Source organism: Pelodiscus sinensis, chromosome 12 (assembly GCF_052426305.1).
Source record: "Pelodiscus sinensis isolate ZL-2025 chromosome 12, ASM5242630v1, whole genome shotgun sequence".
In the NCBI taxonomy this organism is placed as follows: Eukaryota; Metazoa; Chordata; order Testudines; family Trionychidae; genus Pelodiscus; species Pelodiscus sinensis.
Window position 1 is genome coordinate 21,398,694 of NC_143063.1, and position 13,719 is coordinate 21,412,412.

Genomic DNA, 13,719 nt, shown 5'->3' on the forward strand with positions numbered 1-13,719 from the left:
TCCTCCAGATTTTGCTGCCAGATGGCAGCCGTACTCCTAGTTCCTGGTTTCACCATCAGGTGGTAGCCCTGCTGCCTCCTGGTGTCCTGGACAGTTTTGCTGCCAGGCAGCAGCCCTGCTATTGGTCTCCCAGTTTCCCTGCCACAGGGCACCCCCACTACTGGGCTCCAGCCAACAGCACTCCACCAAGACTTTCTGGTCCTGGAACATCCACGGTCCTGCCAGAGCACGGCTGTTGCCAGCCAAGAGAGGCTGGTTTAGAGAGGCTCAGCCTGTAGAAAATTGGGCTATCTGGATTGTTGTGGCAGATATTTAGTTAGGAGGCTGCAGATGGGTCGTCTCACCTCACAGGTCCTATAACACATCCCTGATAAGCCTTTCATTATTCAGATGCTTTGGAATGTGGTATGAATTCTTCATCACAAGTTAATATCACCAGTATGCAAATTTGAACGAGGCAGCTGCCGCAAGGAGGGTTTTTTAAGCATTTAATCGAAGCACTTGTGCCGAGATCAGCATGGCAGTATTTCAGGTAGAGCTTTGGAATTTGGGGACTTACATTTGGGGGAATAATCAGTCGTTTTGATTCTTACAATGTCAATGGACCAGGGAGGGGCAAAAAAGTTTATAGTAATGCAAGAGTATGGGAAGGCAGGGACTTACCCAGTCAGAGCATTAAGGACCTACATATTGCTGAGACTGGCTAATGCTGGGCCACTCTTTCTTCCTGTTGATAGGAGTTGCTCCAGAAAATTCCAGTTTGTGGTGTGCTGGCGAATTTGGGTGCCATTCTTTCAGCATCAGGGCTGCAACTCCTGCAGTGAAACGGGTACAGTAATAGGAGTCTGAGGGATACAGTTGGTTGATGTGCATTCAAGGCCTCCAGTTGAGAAGTAGAGGCTGCTGGTGTGGATGTTCTATGTTTTGCTGCATACCTAGTTTTCTGTATCAAGGAAGCGGGTTACAAGAGATGATGTTTGGATCTGTGGGCCCAAATATTGTTCACTGGGCTTAGAAGTGGGAAGCCAGTTGCCCAGAAGGCTCACAGTGGTGAGGGGATAACTGCATGGAAGAAGACACATGCTCCAAGATTAGCTGATATCTACTTACCATTTTTGGTAACAAAGGACGAGGCAAAAACAATTTGGGAATCTTGTGAGAAGATTGCTTTAATAACTAGGGCAAAGAGAGGGCAGAACCTTTTCCTATGAGCAATTGCAATTTGAAGTCTTTCAGCAGAGATTATAGTAGAGAGTCACTAGGCTGCTGCATGTTCATGAGGCTAGAAAATGTGTAAATCAGAACTGATCACACTTACACAATAAAATGGGTTATCTGGGCTCCTCAGGAAATACCCTGACAGAGACTGAATATATTTTTGGCCAATATTAGGGAAGGAGTTGTTAACATATGGGAACCTGGTTGGGGATGAGGGGAAGTAGCCCAGCTAATTGCTGTCTCCTCCTGGTAGCGTGTTTCCAGTGCAGGTACTTTTTTAATAGAAGTCTGGTTCTTTAATGAACCAGAGTTGGAAGTAGATTTAGGGAAAGTAACCTAAAGAAGGTGTGGAATAGGGTTGGGCCCCCAAATACTTCATAGAGTGAGAAATCAGCCCCCTTTCCTCCCCAGCGTTTTATGAGGGGTGGTAATAGGATCCTAACAGTGGACTGGGATCAGGTTTGAAGTAGAGGTCTCAAGACAGTCTTTATCATGTAGAACAGATTTAGGAAGGAAGGGTGACATACAAAAAATGAGTTATTACTGGATAATTCTCAGTTGTTAGTTAAGTTGCTTCCTAGTTAAATCACATTCCTTGTGTCTTGCTATGTGTCCAAGATCAATTCAGTTTTTAGTGGACTTCTCAATTAAGTATTGTGGAAATAGAATGGGAAAGAAACCTGATGCTCCAGTAATGGTACCAGTCACTGTTACTTTTTAATCAATTTGTTCTTTGATTTTAGAGGATGACTATACCAGGGATGGTCGCAGGGAGAAGCTATACATGCAGTTTTACCAGCAGATACAAAAAGAGTATGATAAAGAAAGACCTTCTGACTGTATCATTGTAGCCATCAGCAAGGAACAAACGTAGGTTTCTAATTAAAAAATGAGATGTTTTATGTTTTCAGTTAAGATACTCAGTTGACGATGATATTCTCTCAGAACTGAGGATGTAGGTAATATTTGAATGTTAAGCCTACTTTTTTCTCTCTGAAGTTCCTTAACATAATTCTATTTAGTTTTTGCTTAAGTATTTAAAATTGTTATGCATCTCCCAGGCCAGTGAGTATATTAAGTATACATGGGGGCACACAGAAGAACTTTAAGATATTTCTAAAGCAAATTAACTCTTAGTTAACTCTTACTGTTGCTTATATTTTAACATTTAGTAGTAGAAACACTTTTTTAGAAACCATGAAATCTAATCTATATAAAATGTTAAAAGTAAGTTCAGATCCTACACCTGTCCTTGAGTCATCTCAACAATTTTTAGTATTTTACATTTTTCTCTGTAGCTGCCAAATGAAAGATCCACATATACAATAGGGGAACTAGCTATAATATAAGGCACTATCAAATGCACAAACTCAAGTATGTTTTTTCTTTAATCTTTTGGTCTGTTAAATGGTGATTACAGCAAAAAAACAAACACTAAACCGTTCTAAAAATTTTAAGTGTAGCCTCCCTTTAAACTGAAAGCAAACCTTTTAGGCTTTTTTCATGTTAAGTAACTTTTGTTTTCTTCCAGATTAATCCTTGTGAGTAGTGAAATGTGCATAGTGAAACCTTACACTTTCTATTTAAAGATTCAATGTAATTTTCTAACAACTGTATAAAGGCTTGAAATTACATATTTGGCAACACAGGAACATTACATGAAGTAGAATGCAGAGAGATTTCTTCTTGGTTATCATACACTATTAACTTTCATATCACAATTGTCCATCTCATAGAGATGACCAGGATCAACTTCATTATGGAGGTCTTGGCAATCATTGATGCATTCAGAATAGATTTTATTTGAGGGGAGGAAGGAGGATTGGTTCAAGAAAGCTTAAATTTAGTATTGATGTTTCATTAATGGTCAGTATCACCAATTAAATGCTATTTATTTCCTTTCTCCCTTCCCTCTGTTTCAATAAGAAAATAAATGTACTTATATTTAGTGTCTAGTACAAAATTAATTACCAATACGCTTGTTTTCAAATGGACTAACTGCATGGAAACTTGGAAAACTTAAACAACGAATAGTCTTTCAGCACCTTAGAGACTACTTGTGGATGATTTATTATACTTTTTACACTTTTATACAACGTCTAGTAAGTGAATCAACAAATTCATCAGTCTAAAGCAGTGCTGATACTGCTGCTCTCTTTTGAATATTGGATTCTGTAGCTATAAATGTTACCTTAATCCCCTTTCTTTCTTCCCTCCATCTGACATGTTAGTCTTTTGATATTCAGATGTTACTTGAATTACAGTAGAGGTTTTCATCATCTCTTAATTCGTGACACCATCTGAAAGATGTTATAATAGGTGATCACTTCAAATGCACTTGGCAAATGCACTGTCAGTACCCTGCATAACATGTCAAGAGTCAGTGCTCAGTGAAATGGATGTTCTGTATTCAGTAGTGGAAAGACTTGCAATTATGGTGAAAACACTGCCATAACTATAGCTTTGTCTGAAGGAACAACTTAGATTGGCTTGTTGAGTCACCAGATAATACTGGTTATATCGCGCAGTGATAACACTCGATTCTGTAAGCAGTTTGTAAAAGTATACTTTTGATTCAGTTAAAAATAACTGTGTAAAATTGACATCTTGCTCTCCATTTTTCTTCACTTGCTTTCACATCAATACTTAATTTACATATTAAAGTAACATCTTCCTAACTGCCAAAATAGTCTGTACCACATGGTACAAAGTTATCTGTGTTTTTCTCTTATGTATATTATGTTATTGAATGTAAGCTAACAATTCTGATGAAGCCAGAATGAACAAGGCTTCCCCTGTCCTATTGCTTCCCTGGTGTTAACACTAATAAACTTTCAACTGTAAAATAAACAGATAAGACTCAGGTTTTGTCTACATTGCCAAGCATGACAGTGTGGTAACAGCACCCGTGCTCTGGGTAAACCACTTCCACGAGGGGCCTGTTTACATTGTTGTTTATAGTGCTGTAACTTGCTGTGCTCAGGGGTGTGTGTGCATGTGTGTTTTATCACCCTTGACCAAGACAGTTACAATGCAATAACTTGCTAATGTAGACAAGCCCTCAGAAGTTACACATAGAGCAGAGTACATGTAGTATAATGTGTGCTATACATTTGCTAAGCATAAATGCCCTTTAAGCCTAATTCTCAACGCCTTTCCTTTTTTTCCTCACACTTTTTTCTTTTTAAAAAGCCAACTAGTTAATGCAATTAAAAGGCTTACACTAATACCAGTCATAACAATTTATGCTAAAAAAAGTCAAATTTTAATTGAATGTATTTGACTATCTGTGATATATAGATGAATTAGAATAAATAAAAACTAAATATAAATACTTTCAATCACTAGTGTAATAATATATGCACATACTTTCCAAAAATAGCACTAAATACATGACCACATAGGGATCCTCAATTAAAAATGTCCCTCTATGAAAGGATCACATTTCTAAACAATAGAACACCGAGACTTTTTTTCTAAAATTGTTGGTATATGTACTTCTTAATCTGCATTTTTGTCATCTAAAAGAGCTTATCTGATTTAGGGAACATTCCATTTGTGGAACGAAAACTGTTTCTTTCTTACACGTCACATAACTAGAATTGTTACCTGTAACTGAGAACATACAAAACATGAACTACAGCATGGCAACAACAATGACACAGACTTTTATTTGTAAAATAACCAGCCTCTTTTTTTTCTTTAAGGGAATATGCAACAGTCATAGGCCATCGGTTGCAGGATCATGGCCTTGTGGTGGAAATGATATACCTTACATCTGAGTTGGGTCTCACACGCGCCCTCCAAGAAGTTAAAAATGATGGTTCCCCATTTTGTATTCTTGTTGAACAGTCAAATGTAGCACTTTCCTCTTGCACCGTAATCATGCTTCATGAGTCTATCAAAAGTAAGTTTAGCTTCATGTAGAAATGTCACTTAAAATAGTCCCCATTCAAAACTGCAATTTAATTTTCTTTGAACATGTTAAAATATTTAATACTGACACATTACACTTCTAGGTCAGATTTTTTTACCAAGTTAAGATGTGTTGATTTGTAAATACTTCATTGAATTAATTTCCAATAATTCACAAAACACACATCCATCTGCCCTGAATTTTTTTCATAAATGGCATGACATAGGCAACAAAAGCTGTTAAGCATAGTAAGTAATAGTAAGGCATTATATATAAATAACATGATTACAGTTCACATTCTTCTCTTACAGCTATATAGATGGATCAAGTTAAAATCCATCTATTTTAAGTCTTCGGTTTTCAAACATTTATCTTCATATGTCACATCTTTCCCTTTTAACAAAAACACAAGTGTTCTAGACATTATTATAAAGGTACTTTCTCTTTAAATTAAAAATATCTAACTGTCCTGTTCCTCCATTCAGGTAAAATTTGTTTTGAATTCAAGTAGTAAGTCTGTGCTAATACTACTTTTCCTCTTACTTTACTGTTCAAGGGTAAAATCAAGAATCTTTATAGCCCAAGCTTAAATTAAGTTGACAAGTGCGCAGTATCTTTTAATTGGGCAACTTTTTAAATTTAATTTGTAGTTAAGTAACATTGCACATAGTTGTGTTGAATCAAACTAACCTTTGTAATTACAGGGTAACCCTGTTAATCCTGAAACAGAAACCATTTAAATTTCATCCTATTGAATTACACACAGACTTAATAGCACTGTTTTTGTCTTTTTATAAATGTGTCAAGTAGATGGGAACACAAGACTGATAAAGCAAGCTATCTCTCTTCTCTGTAGTACACCGTAATATGCCCATGGAGGATGCATTGGCTCTCGTAGTTAAAGCATTTGGGAAAATTTTTGCTGAGCGTGAGCAGCAGGAGCGTACCGCAGTTTCACACAAAGCAGCTGATCTGGCGGATGACTACATAGAACGGGAGCTCAATGGGAGTTACAGTGTGCCTCTAGCCATTAGACATCTCCTCTTTCTGTTAAGTGAGGGAAAATATTTATATCGTGAGGAGTTGAACTCAGTAAGTGACTACCTGAAGACGAGGAAAGATGAGCTTGAAGGTATTCATGCTTTTTTCCCCAAAAAAATACAGCTTTACACATATTTTTAAATCGAACTGTTACAAATCTAGCTCTCAGGTACATTCCACATAAATAGTCTATTAATATAGATGAAGGTCAAAAGCCCACTTGTACATGTCAATGTATATTAAAGCACGTGTATATTTATCCTAAAGTCATATATATATTCCCTCTAGATATGGTTACACATCCAACACTTAAATATTTATATCCAAGCCCCCTACTGGGTAATCACTCTCCCTTAAGCTTCATTGTTACAAGTAAATTTTTGTAGCACTTCTTTTAACATTACACCTTTAAGTTTTGATAATAACATACACGTATAAAAGCATTCTAAATTAAAGTCACATAGAAGAAGCCATTGTGCAGAATTTCACATCTGGTTTGATGATAAACATTATTTCAACCATTATATAAATTTTGCAAAGTATTCAAGAGAAATTCAGCAGAACAATTTTAACAGATAAAACAAACCAACAAACTTGCATAAATTGCAGAAAACATGTATTTTGGAAAGATATTCTGGTGTTCTCTGGATCCATAGGAGCAGTCCTACAGAGACTTCTTGAACCTCTAGGCTAAGGGGTTGATAATTAGAAATAATCTTGCCATTATAGGTTATGCAGTCTTCATAAAGCTGTGCTCTTAAGAATTACTTACGTTGTTGTTTGTTGTTTTCTTAAACTAGCCCTTGTTGAACGAAGTGATCCTTCAACTCAAGTTGAAGACTCATTGTATCAAGGAAACATGATGCCAAGTACAAGCACTGCCACACATACCTTAAGTAAACCTCCACCTCTTCTGCCAACACCCAACAGGAATGTTCTTTTAGGCCAGTCGCTCCTTTCTCCAGCTAAACCTTCATTGTTGGGTGATAGGCCGTCAGGAGCTCTTCTTCCAACACCGGGTTAGTAACAATTGTTGTAACTTCCTCCTGTGTCAAATTTTATATTTTGAAGTCTAATTTACTACTTTGAACTTTTTCATGACTGATTTGCTCCTAAAAATGTAACAGCAATATTATAATCATTATGGAAAGTAAAATAATGTGAGTGAGATTGACTAATTTTTTTAGCTCCTTTACAAATATTGAGGGTGGTAATTAAATAGTGTAGCCAATTAATTTATTTTGTCATCCATGTATCATTATGGTGTGTTTTGGTTTTTATGGTCAGTTCATATAGTACTTCACGTATAATCAATGTATGCTAAATTGACCTAAATTGTAGAGTTATAGAAGTGTGATAAGTAAAACAAGGCTGGAATGGAAGGCCTATAGGCTGAGGGCTGGAATGGAAGGCCTATAGGCTGAGGGCTGTAATTCGCTTCAGAATCGTTGACATGAATGGGTGATGTAGGAATAACCCAATGCCATAAGGTCACAAGATTACTGCAGCAGATGCAACAATAGGCGATGTTACAGCAAACTGAAATAGACTACAGTGTATTGGTCAAGTCCATAAAATATCTGATTGTAACATCATGGAACATCATGTCCTGATCACAAGTTGTATGTTGTGTGTAGATGCTAATGAGAGTAAGAAGAACTTAGAAATAATCTATGTAAAATGGGGCACCCTGATATTCATGAGATATTCATGTACATATAAGGAAAAAGAGGTTTGAAACCCTCATGGATATGCATGTGGAACAATTCTATAAAAGATGTTTCCTGGTTGGGTAAAAGTTGAAAGACCCTCAATGATCATCTGTTAAAAAGTGCGTTGGACCCTAGAATATCTAGGGTGTGAGTATGACGACAGTCTTAGTCATTGCATGGATTTTGTGGGATTTATATATGCATAGGTAACTTATTGCTTTAATAAAACTTGTAGTGCAGATAAAACGTCGTACTTGTGATTGTCTGTGGCTACTGTCCCTGGTCATCTTGTGTTCCTAGAGTCTCCACATTGGTGAAAAGCACATGTAGTGATTTTTTACTTTGAGCTTGAAACTATAGTACCAGAAACTGAATCCATGGGAGTTTATATTGAATTTAGTATTAAATAAAAAAAGCCACAATAGTTCAAGTTGGATGTTTTTAACCTTTATTGCCTTTTATAGCAAACTTTCCAGGATGTGATAGGAAGGTAGAGAAAAACAATTGTTCTATTCCTGTCAAAAATGAATCTTCTGTAATATTATAGAAGCATAGATACTTAAGGGTGTTAGGATCTTTCATGCTTTTAATCTTAATTAAATTCTCTTACTGTCCTTGTAGCCTTTGAAGCTGATGTGGATTGAGGCAAACACCTGACCAAAAGCTTTTTTCCATTGGGAAGGCTTCCCCCCCCCCCCCCCCCGTCAATTGCCAAAGTTAAGCTCTAGTGAAAGAATTAATTTAATTTACAAAAGCTTATAGAATATTAAAGGGCATCTGGGACAGTGAGAGCAGTTCAGGTTTTCAACAATGAATTCTCCTAGGGTGCGTCTGTACAACAGCCTTATTTTGGAATAATGTCCATTATTTCAAAATAACAATGTGAGCGTCTATACAGCAAATCCATTATTTTGAAAGAAATTCGAAATAATGGATGGTTTCCGAGTTCTGAGTTCTGGAACCCTCATTCCATGAGGAATAACACCTCTTCTGAAATTATTTTGAAATAGCCGTAGTGTGGACGTTCCACTACTTCTATTTCAAAATAGCTTCTCCCCAGGGCCATTCAAAGTAATTACTCCCTACTGCTTCTGGGGGCTCTAAATCAATGTAATGAATTCACATTAGGGGAGCCTGCCTCGGACTAATTTCAAGGATTCCCTGTCATGTAGACGCGCTATTTCAAAAGATGCTATTTCAGAGTATTTCTTCTGAAATAGCTTATTCCGATATAAGTGTGCAGCATAGATGTACCCCTAGATGCTTAAGACTGTTGCGTAAGCCTATGTTGTGTTAATTTAAAATTAAATGCTTGTTGTTTTTAAATTGAAATTGGGGTGCTTATTAACAGTTATTGGGAATTCAGGTTAGCTTAATGTTAGCATTAGACAGAATTTTCATATATTCATAATTTGATGCGTACATGATCTGAGTCTTCAGCCACAGGCCTGATGCTAGGTACAAATTTGCATTGCAACTGGTGTCTTGAAGTGCTATGTTAAAGAAGTTAAGTCTGCCTAGGGTTTTGTCAAATATATTTGACTAGCACACTTATCTGGTGTTGCTCGGGCCCTTAAGGAGGGGCTCAGGACAGGAGGCTGGAGGTGTAAGGGGTGCAGGAGTCAAGGCTGGTGGATGAGGAGGTGACTGTGTGGGGCGGGAAGGAGGGTGACGGGGTGGCAGGCCTCCCTTCCAAGATTCATGCCAGGTCTTCTGGCTCTTTCCCTTCCTGTCCCTTCAGGGGGCAAGAGCTAATCCACAGTTCACCTATGCCCTGCGCTCCCCATCCAGAGTGAGGAATTCAGCAAACTGTGCTCTTCTCCTGACGAGGGGGAACAGTTAGCAAATCTGGGCGAAGGAGCTTTAGACCCCCTCTCCCCATACCTCTCTCAAGGGTGTGTAGGGGATGGGAGTTTCAGGGCTGGGACAGTCCCAGAGAGGAGCGGGGACACCCCCAGCCACCCCCTTTGTACATGCCTGGTGAGTCTTTTTCTGTATGGTTTTATGAGAAGCAATCCCATTCCAGGCATATCCCATTTTCCTGGCACAACCAAATTCTTACCTTGCTTTAAGTTATGATCAGATATTGTTATTTAAAATCTGTTTACATAGAAAATGTGGGTATCTTGCTCAAAGAAATTATATGTTGTTCTTATTAAAAATAAAAAGCCTCTAATTTCCAAACAGGGATATCCAGTGCAAAGGGTAAACCTCCACCTCTTCTAGCAGCACCTGCTAAAAGACCTGGTCTTCTAGGATACTCTCCGCATCTGCCTGCAAAACGGCCACTGCTTGGGGAAAAACCTGGCCTTTTGCCAACACCTGGTGAGAATGGGCAAGCTTTGTAGAATCTTAGAATCACTAATATTTTGAGACCAGTCACTTTGCTTTTTTTGGAAAAGTTTAAATCTGTAGTTTATATAACACTTGTAGCTAAAAGCTTTCTGATGCTATCCAGCCAGATTTTCTCTCCTAACTAAAAGACTTATTTGACATTTCCAATGAAAAATGCAATGATCTTCCTTTAAAAAGCTAATGAAGAATATGTTTGTTTTGTATATATGATTGCAAATTAGTGTGAGAGCAACACAAAGAATCAGGAAAACTTGGTACTAATTAGATTGTGTTTTAATACAACGTTTCCATTTGTTTGTACCAAGTGGATCACATGATCTGATCCAAGAAGTCAATATAGCTGAACTGCTTGGTAATAGTGACCATAACACAAAAATTTAACATCTCTGGGAGGAGTGAAGACGCTGCAGAAGTCCACCATCATGGTAGATGTTAATTTCAGAAAGGGGAGCTACACAAAAATGAAGTTAGTTGAAGAGAAATTAAAAGGTATAATGCCAAAAGCAAGCACTACACAAGCCGCGTGGAAACTTTTAAAAGATGCCATAGTAGAGATTCCTTTTAAATATGTACTCTTTGCGCTCTTCTCCTGCTCCCAGGCCAATCAGGGCTTGGGGGCGGGGGAGCGTGTGGTGTCTCCTCCCGCCCTGCGAGCAGCATACGGCACTTCAGAGTGCCACATGCTCCTCACAGGGTGGGGGTAGGGCAGGAAGAGGCTTTGCGCTTCCCAGGCCAATCAGGGCCTAAGGTTGGGGGGAGCATGTGAAGCCTCTTTCCTGAGGTCTGGGAGCGGGGAAGCAGCAGGGCCTCCTTGGGCCAGATCAACCCGCTTGGCGGGCTGGATTTGGCCCGCGGAGGCCCTTTTGCCCACCCCTGTGTTAGAGCCTTTTCATTCAGGAGTGGGTTTTGTTCCTGTATAGGAATGTAAATAATAAAGCAAGATCAATATATTGATCTCTGTGGCCATATTCAAAGGGTTGGGGTGCAATCTCTTCTGACGAGTCACATGTGGAAGAAGTGGTTTTTGGCTGAGATTTTTAGCCTGGAGTCTGATGTGACTTCAAGGGTATGAACAGTTGATCTTAAATCTGAGAGCAGATGCCTTAGTAGTGGGAAAGTTAGAGGCAGGGCTAGTCCTAACCAATTGGCGGCTTAACGATTCATTGTTAAGTTTTTCCGGTTACAGACTAATGCATCTACCCCTCTGAAGTTCTTTACAGTAACTTAGAAAACAGACTTACTCTTTTTATTTTTATTTTTGTAACAGCTGTTCATGTTAAACCTGTGCAGCACCAACGGGCAACTAAACCAAAGCCTTTGCTTAACTGAGAAGACATCAGAGAAGCCATGACTAATAATGGAACACACTAAACATGATGGTGGCATTCCTCTTCCAAGATGGCAGAGAGCATGAAAAACTTGTATTGCTAGTGTCTGTACACCCAGAGAAACTTCAATGTATCTCATTTTCTGTTATACACATTCCTATGGGAACTTTTTTAAATTTCAGGAGGCTCTTCTGTTCAAACACAATATGTATTTGTGGAAAGTCAGTGTTGTAGATTCATGATCGTATAAATTAGAAGTTGTTTAAATAAATATTGTCACAAAATAAACTACTTGTTTTATACAACTCATCACTGATTCTTTTGTGGTTAAGTTTTGCCTAAATCTTCCATATAATTATTTTAGAAAGATAAGTAGACCCAGTCAGACGTAATATCAGTATGGTGCTGGGAAGGCGTAGATAGGTGTGTGTTTTTTTTTTTTTTAAATGTGAGCTGTCCATAGATTGTTAGGATTTTGTATTTTTCACTAATACAGAAGTGTTGCTTCTACTCTCCTTGCATCTTTGAGCAAAGGTGAATACACCATGGCCATATCTCAACTCTTATTCAGTATGTCACTTGCTTAGCTGACTTCTAATATTTTTGAAATGAGAGCTTGTGTTGATTACTATATTATGCTGTGATATCTTATGTCTTTAATGTGTTGGAATGTGGGTCTTTCAATTTCTATTGTAACTTAAAGTTAATGATAAAATGTGAAAGGATTAAGAAAAATGCTGTACTAATTGTACTCTGCCAGGTACAATTAAGGACATTAATGTTCTACACAAACCAGTAATGTACCAGATTTAACTCCTTAATTTACTGCTATGCAGTTCCATTTTGTAAAACGTTTTAAAAAATTGTGTACAGCCATTCTCCATTCCATGTAAGTTGTCTCAGAAAATAACTGACTTGCCAAAAACTGTTCAGCATCCAGTTACCCACCTAGTGTGTAAGTTCTGAATTACAATACTATCCCCATGTTTTTGTTTTTTAGTTGTGGGTTTATTTTTTCTCTCCTTTATGAAAAACACAAACAAACAAACAGGAGAAAACACAAACAAAAGGAGAAAATAGCAATACAGTAAAAACAGCAATACAGTAAAAACAATCAGCTAGCTCAGGAGCTAAATTTCGGACATATGCAGGTTAGAACTGAAAAGACTTCTTTAACATTTCAGTTATATACTAATCATAAGTATCACTCGTGATGATGACAAAAATGCTTTTTCAGATAGAAACATGACTTTATGAATTGGTGTGCCTTTCTAAGAATAGGAATTAACCTGGAGAATTCTTTCTTTTATGTAAACTTTGTCAGATGTGTGTTATAATGTTTCTTAATCTTTCTATGGATGCAAGATTTTCAAGTCTTAACGCATTGTGCTAAAGCGACTCTGACTAATGTGCATGTTTTATTAACATAATAGTTCTGTAATCTTTTTGTAGGCATTTCACTGGCATATTTGTAGTGACTTTTGAGTGTTTTTACTCCATGTCAGAGTGCGGAGCATTTGCTCAATTAGAACCTTGCAAAACTACAGTACAATTTTCTTACCATAGTAGACAGAATTTAGTGGGTCAGCTCTGTCATAATTTGCTTTTCAACAAACACATTTATTTAACTTTAGTTAAGTACCCACCTATAAGTCTCCGTTCAGCAAAGCCACTGCAAAGTACAGTCTGCAACACAAACTAGGGATTTTCTATATCGTTTAATTGAATAATCATGTAACCACACCCAATATTATTGGTTACACAATTATTCTATAGTCACTGGTGACAGGGTTGGTAGCCAGTTCACTCCCAGGGAGCTCCCTGTACCCCGTGCAGCTGCCTCCACATTGCTGCCTCTGGGAGTGGCAGCAGCATGGGGGGAAGGCAGCTCTGTGAAGCTGGTGCCAGTGGGCAGCAGGTTTTTCAATGGGCTTTGCCCCTTGAACCGGCTCTGTGGGAGGCAGCAAAGGGATGGAGGAGGTGGCTCCACGTGAGCTAATTTTTTGATCACCCTGAATTAAGAACTAGTTGTCAGATAACAAACCTTTATTCAAAACTAAATTGTGTGTCTGCCTGTAACTTATTCTTTAACCAAATCTTACCCTAACTTGTTTGTTTTTTCTGAATAGCTATGGGTTTCAAAGCTCTT

At 38.0% G+C, this 13,719-nt stretch overlaps 1 protein-coding gene across 5 annotated transcripts in view; it reads left to right on the forward strand.

Moving 5' to 3' along the window:
- The window catches only part of LOC102450862 (uncharacterized), a 38,063-nt gene extending 26,184 nt beyond the window's left edge, over window positions 1–11,879 (forward strand). For 4 of the 5 annotated variants that reach the window (XM_075940241.2, XM_075940239.2, XM_075940240.2 and 1 more), the window contains 6 exons: window positions 1,962–2,088; window positions 4,926–5,125; window positions 5,991–6,266; window positions 6,976–7,194; window positions 10,075–10,212; window positions 11,510–11,879. In XM_075940241.2, coding sequence (XP_075796356.1) covers window positions 1,962–2,088; window positions 4,926–5,125; window positions 5,991–6,266; window positions 6,976–7,194; window positions 10,075–10,212; window positions 11,510–11,571 — 1,022 coding nt within the window. In that variant the 3' untranslated portion in view covers window positions 11,572–11,879. The remainder of the gene's footprint in view (window positions 1–1,961; window positions 2,089–4,925; window positions 5,126–5,990; window positions 6,267–6,975; window positions 7,195–10,074; window positions 10,213–11,509) is intronic. The other variant, XM_075940243.2, reaches the window with a different exon arrangement.
- The last annotated feature ends 1,840 nt before the right edge of the window (window positions 11,880–13,719 follow it).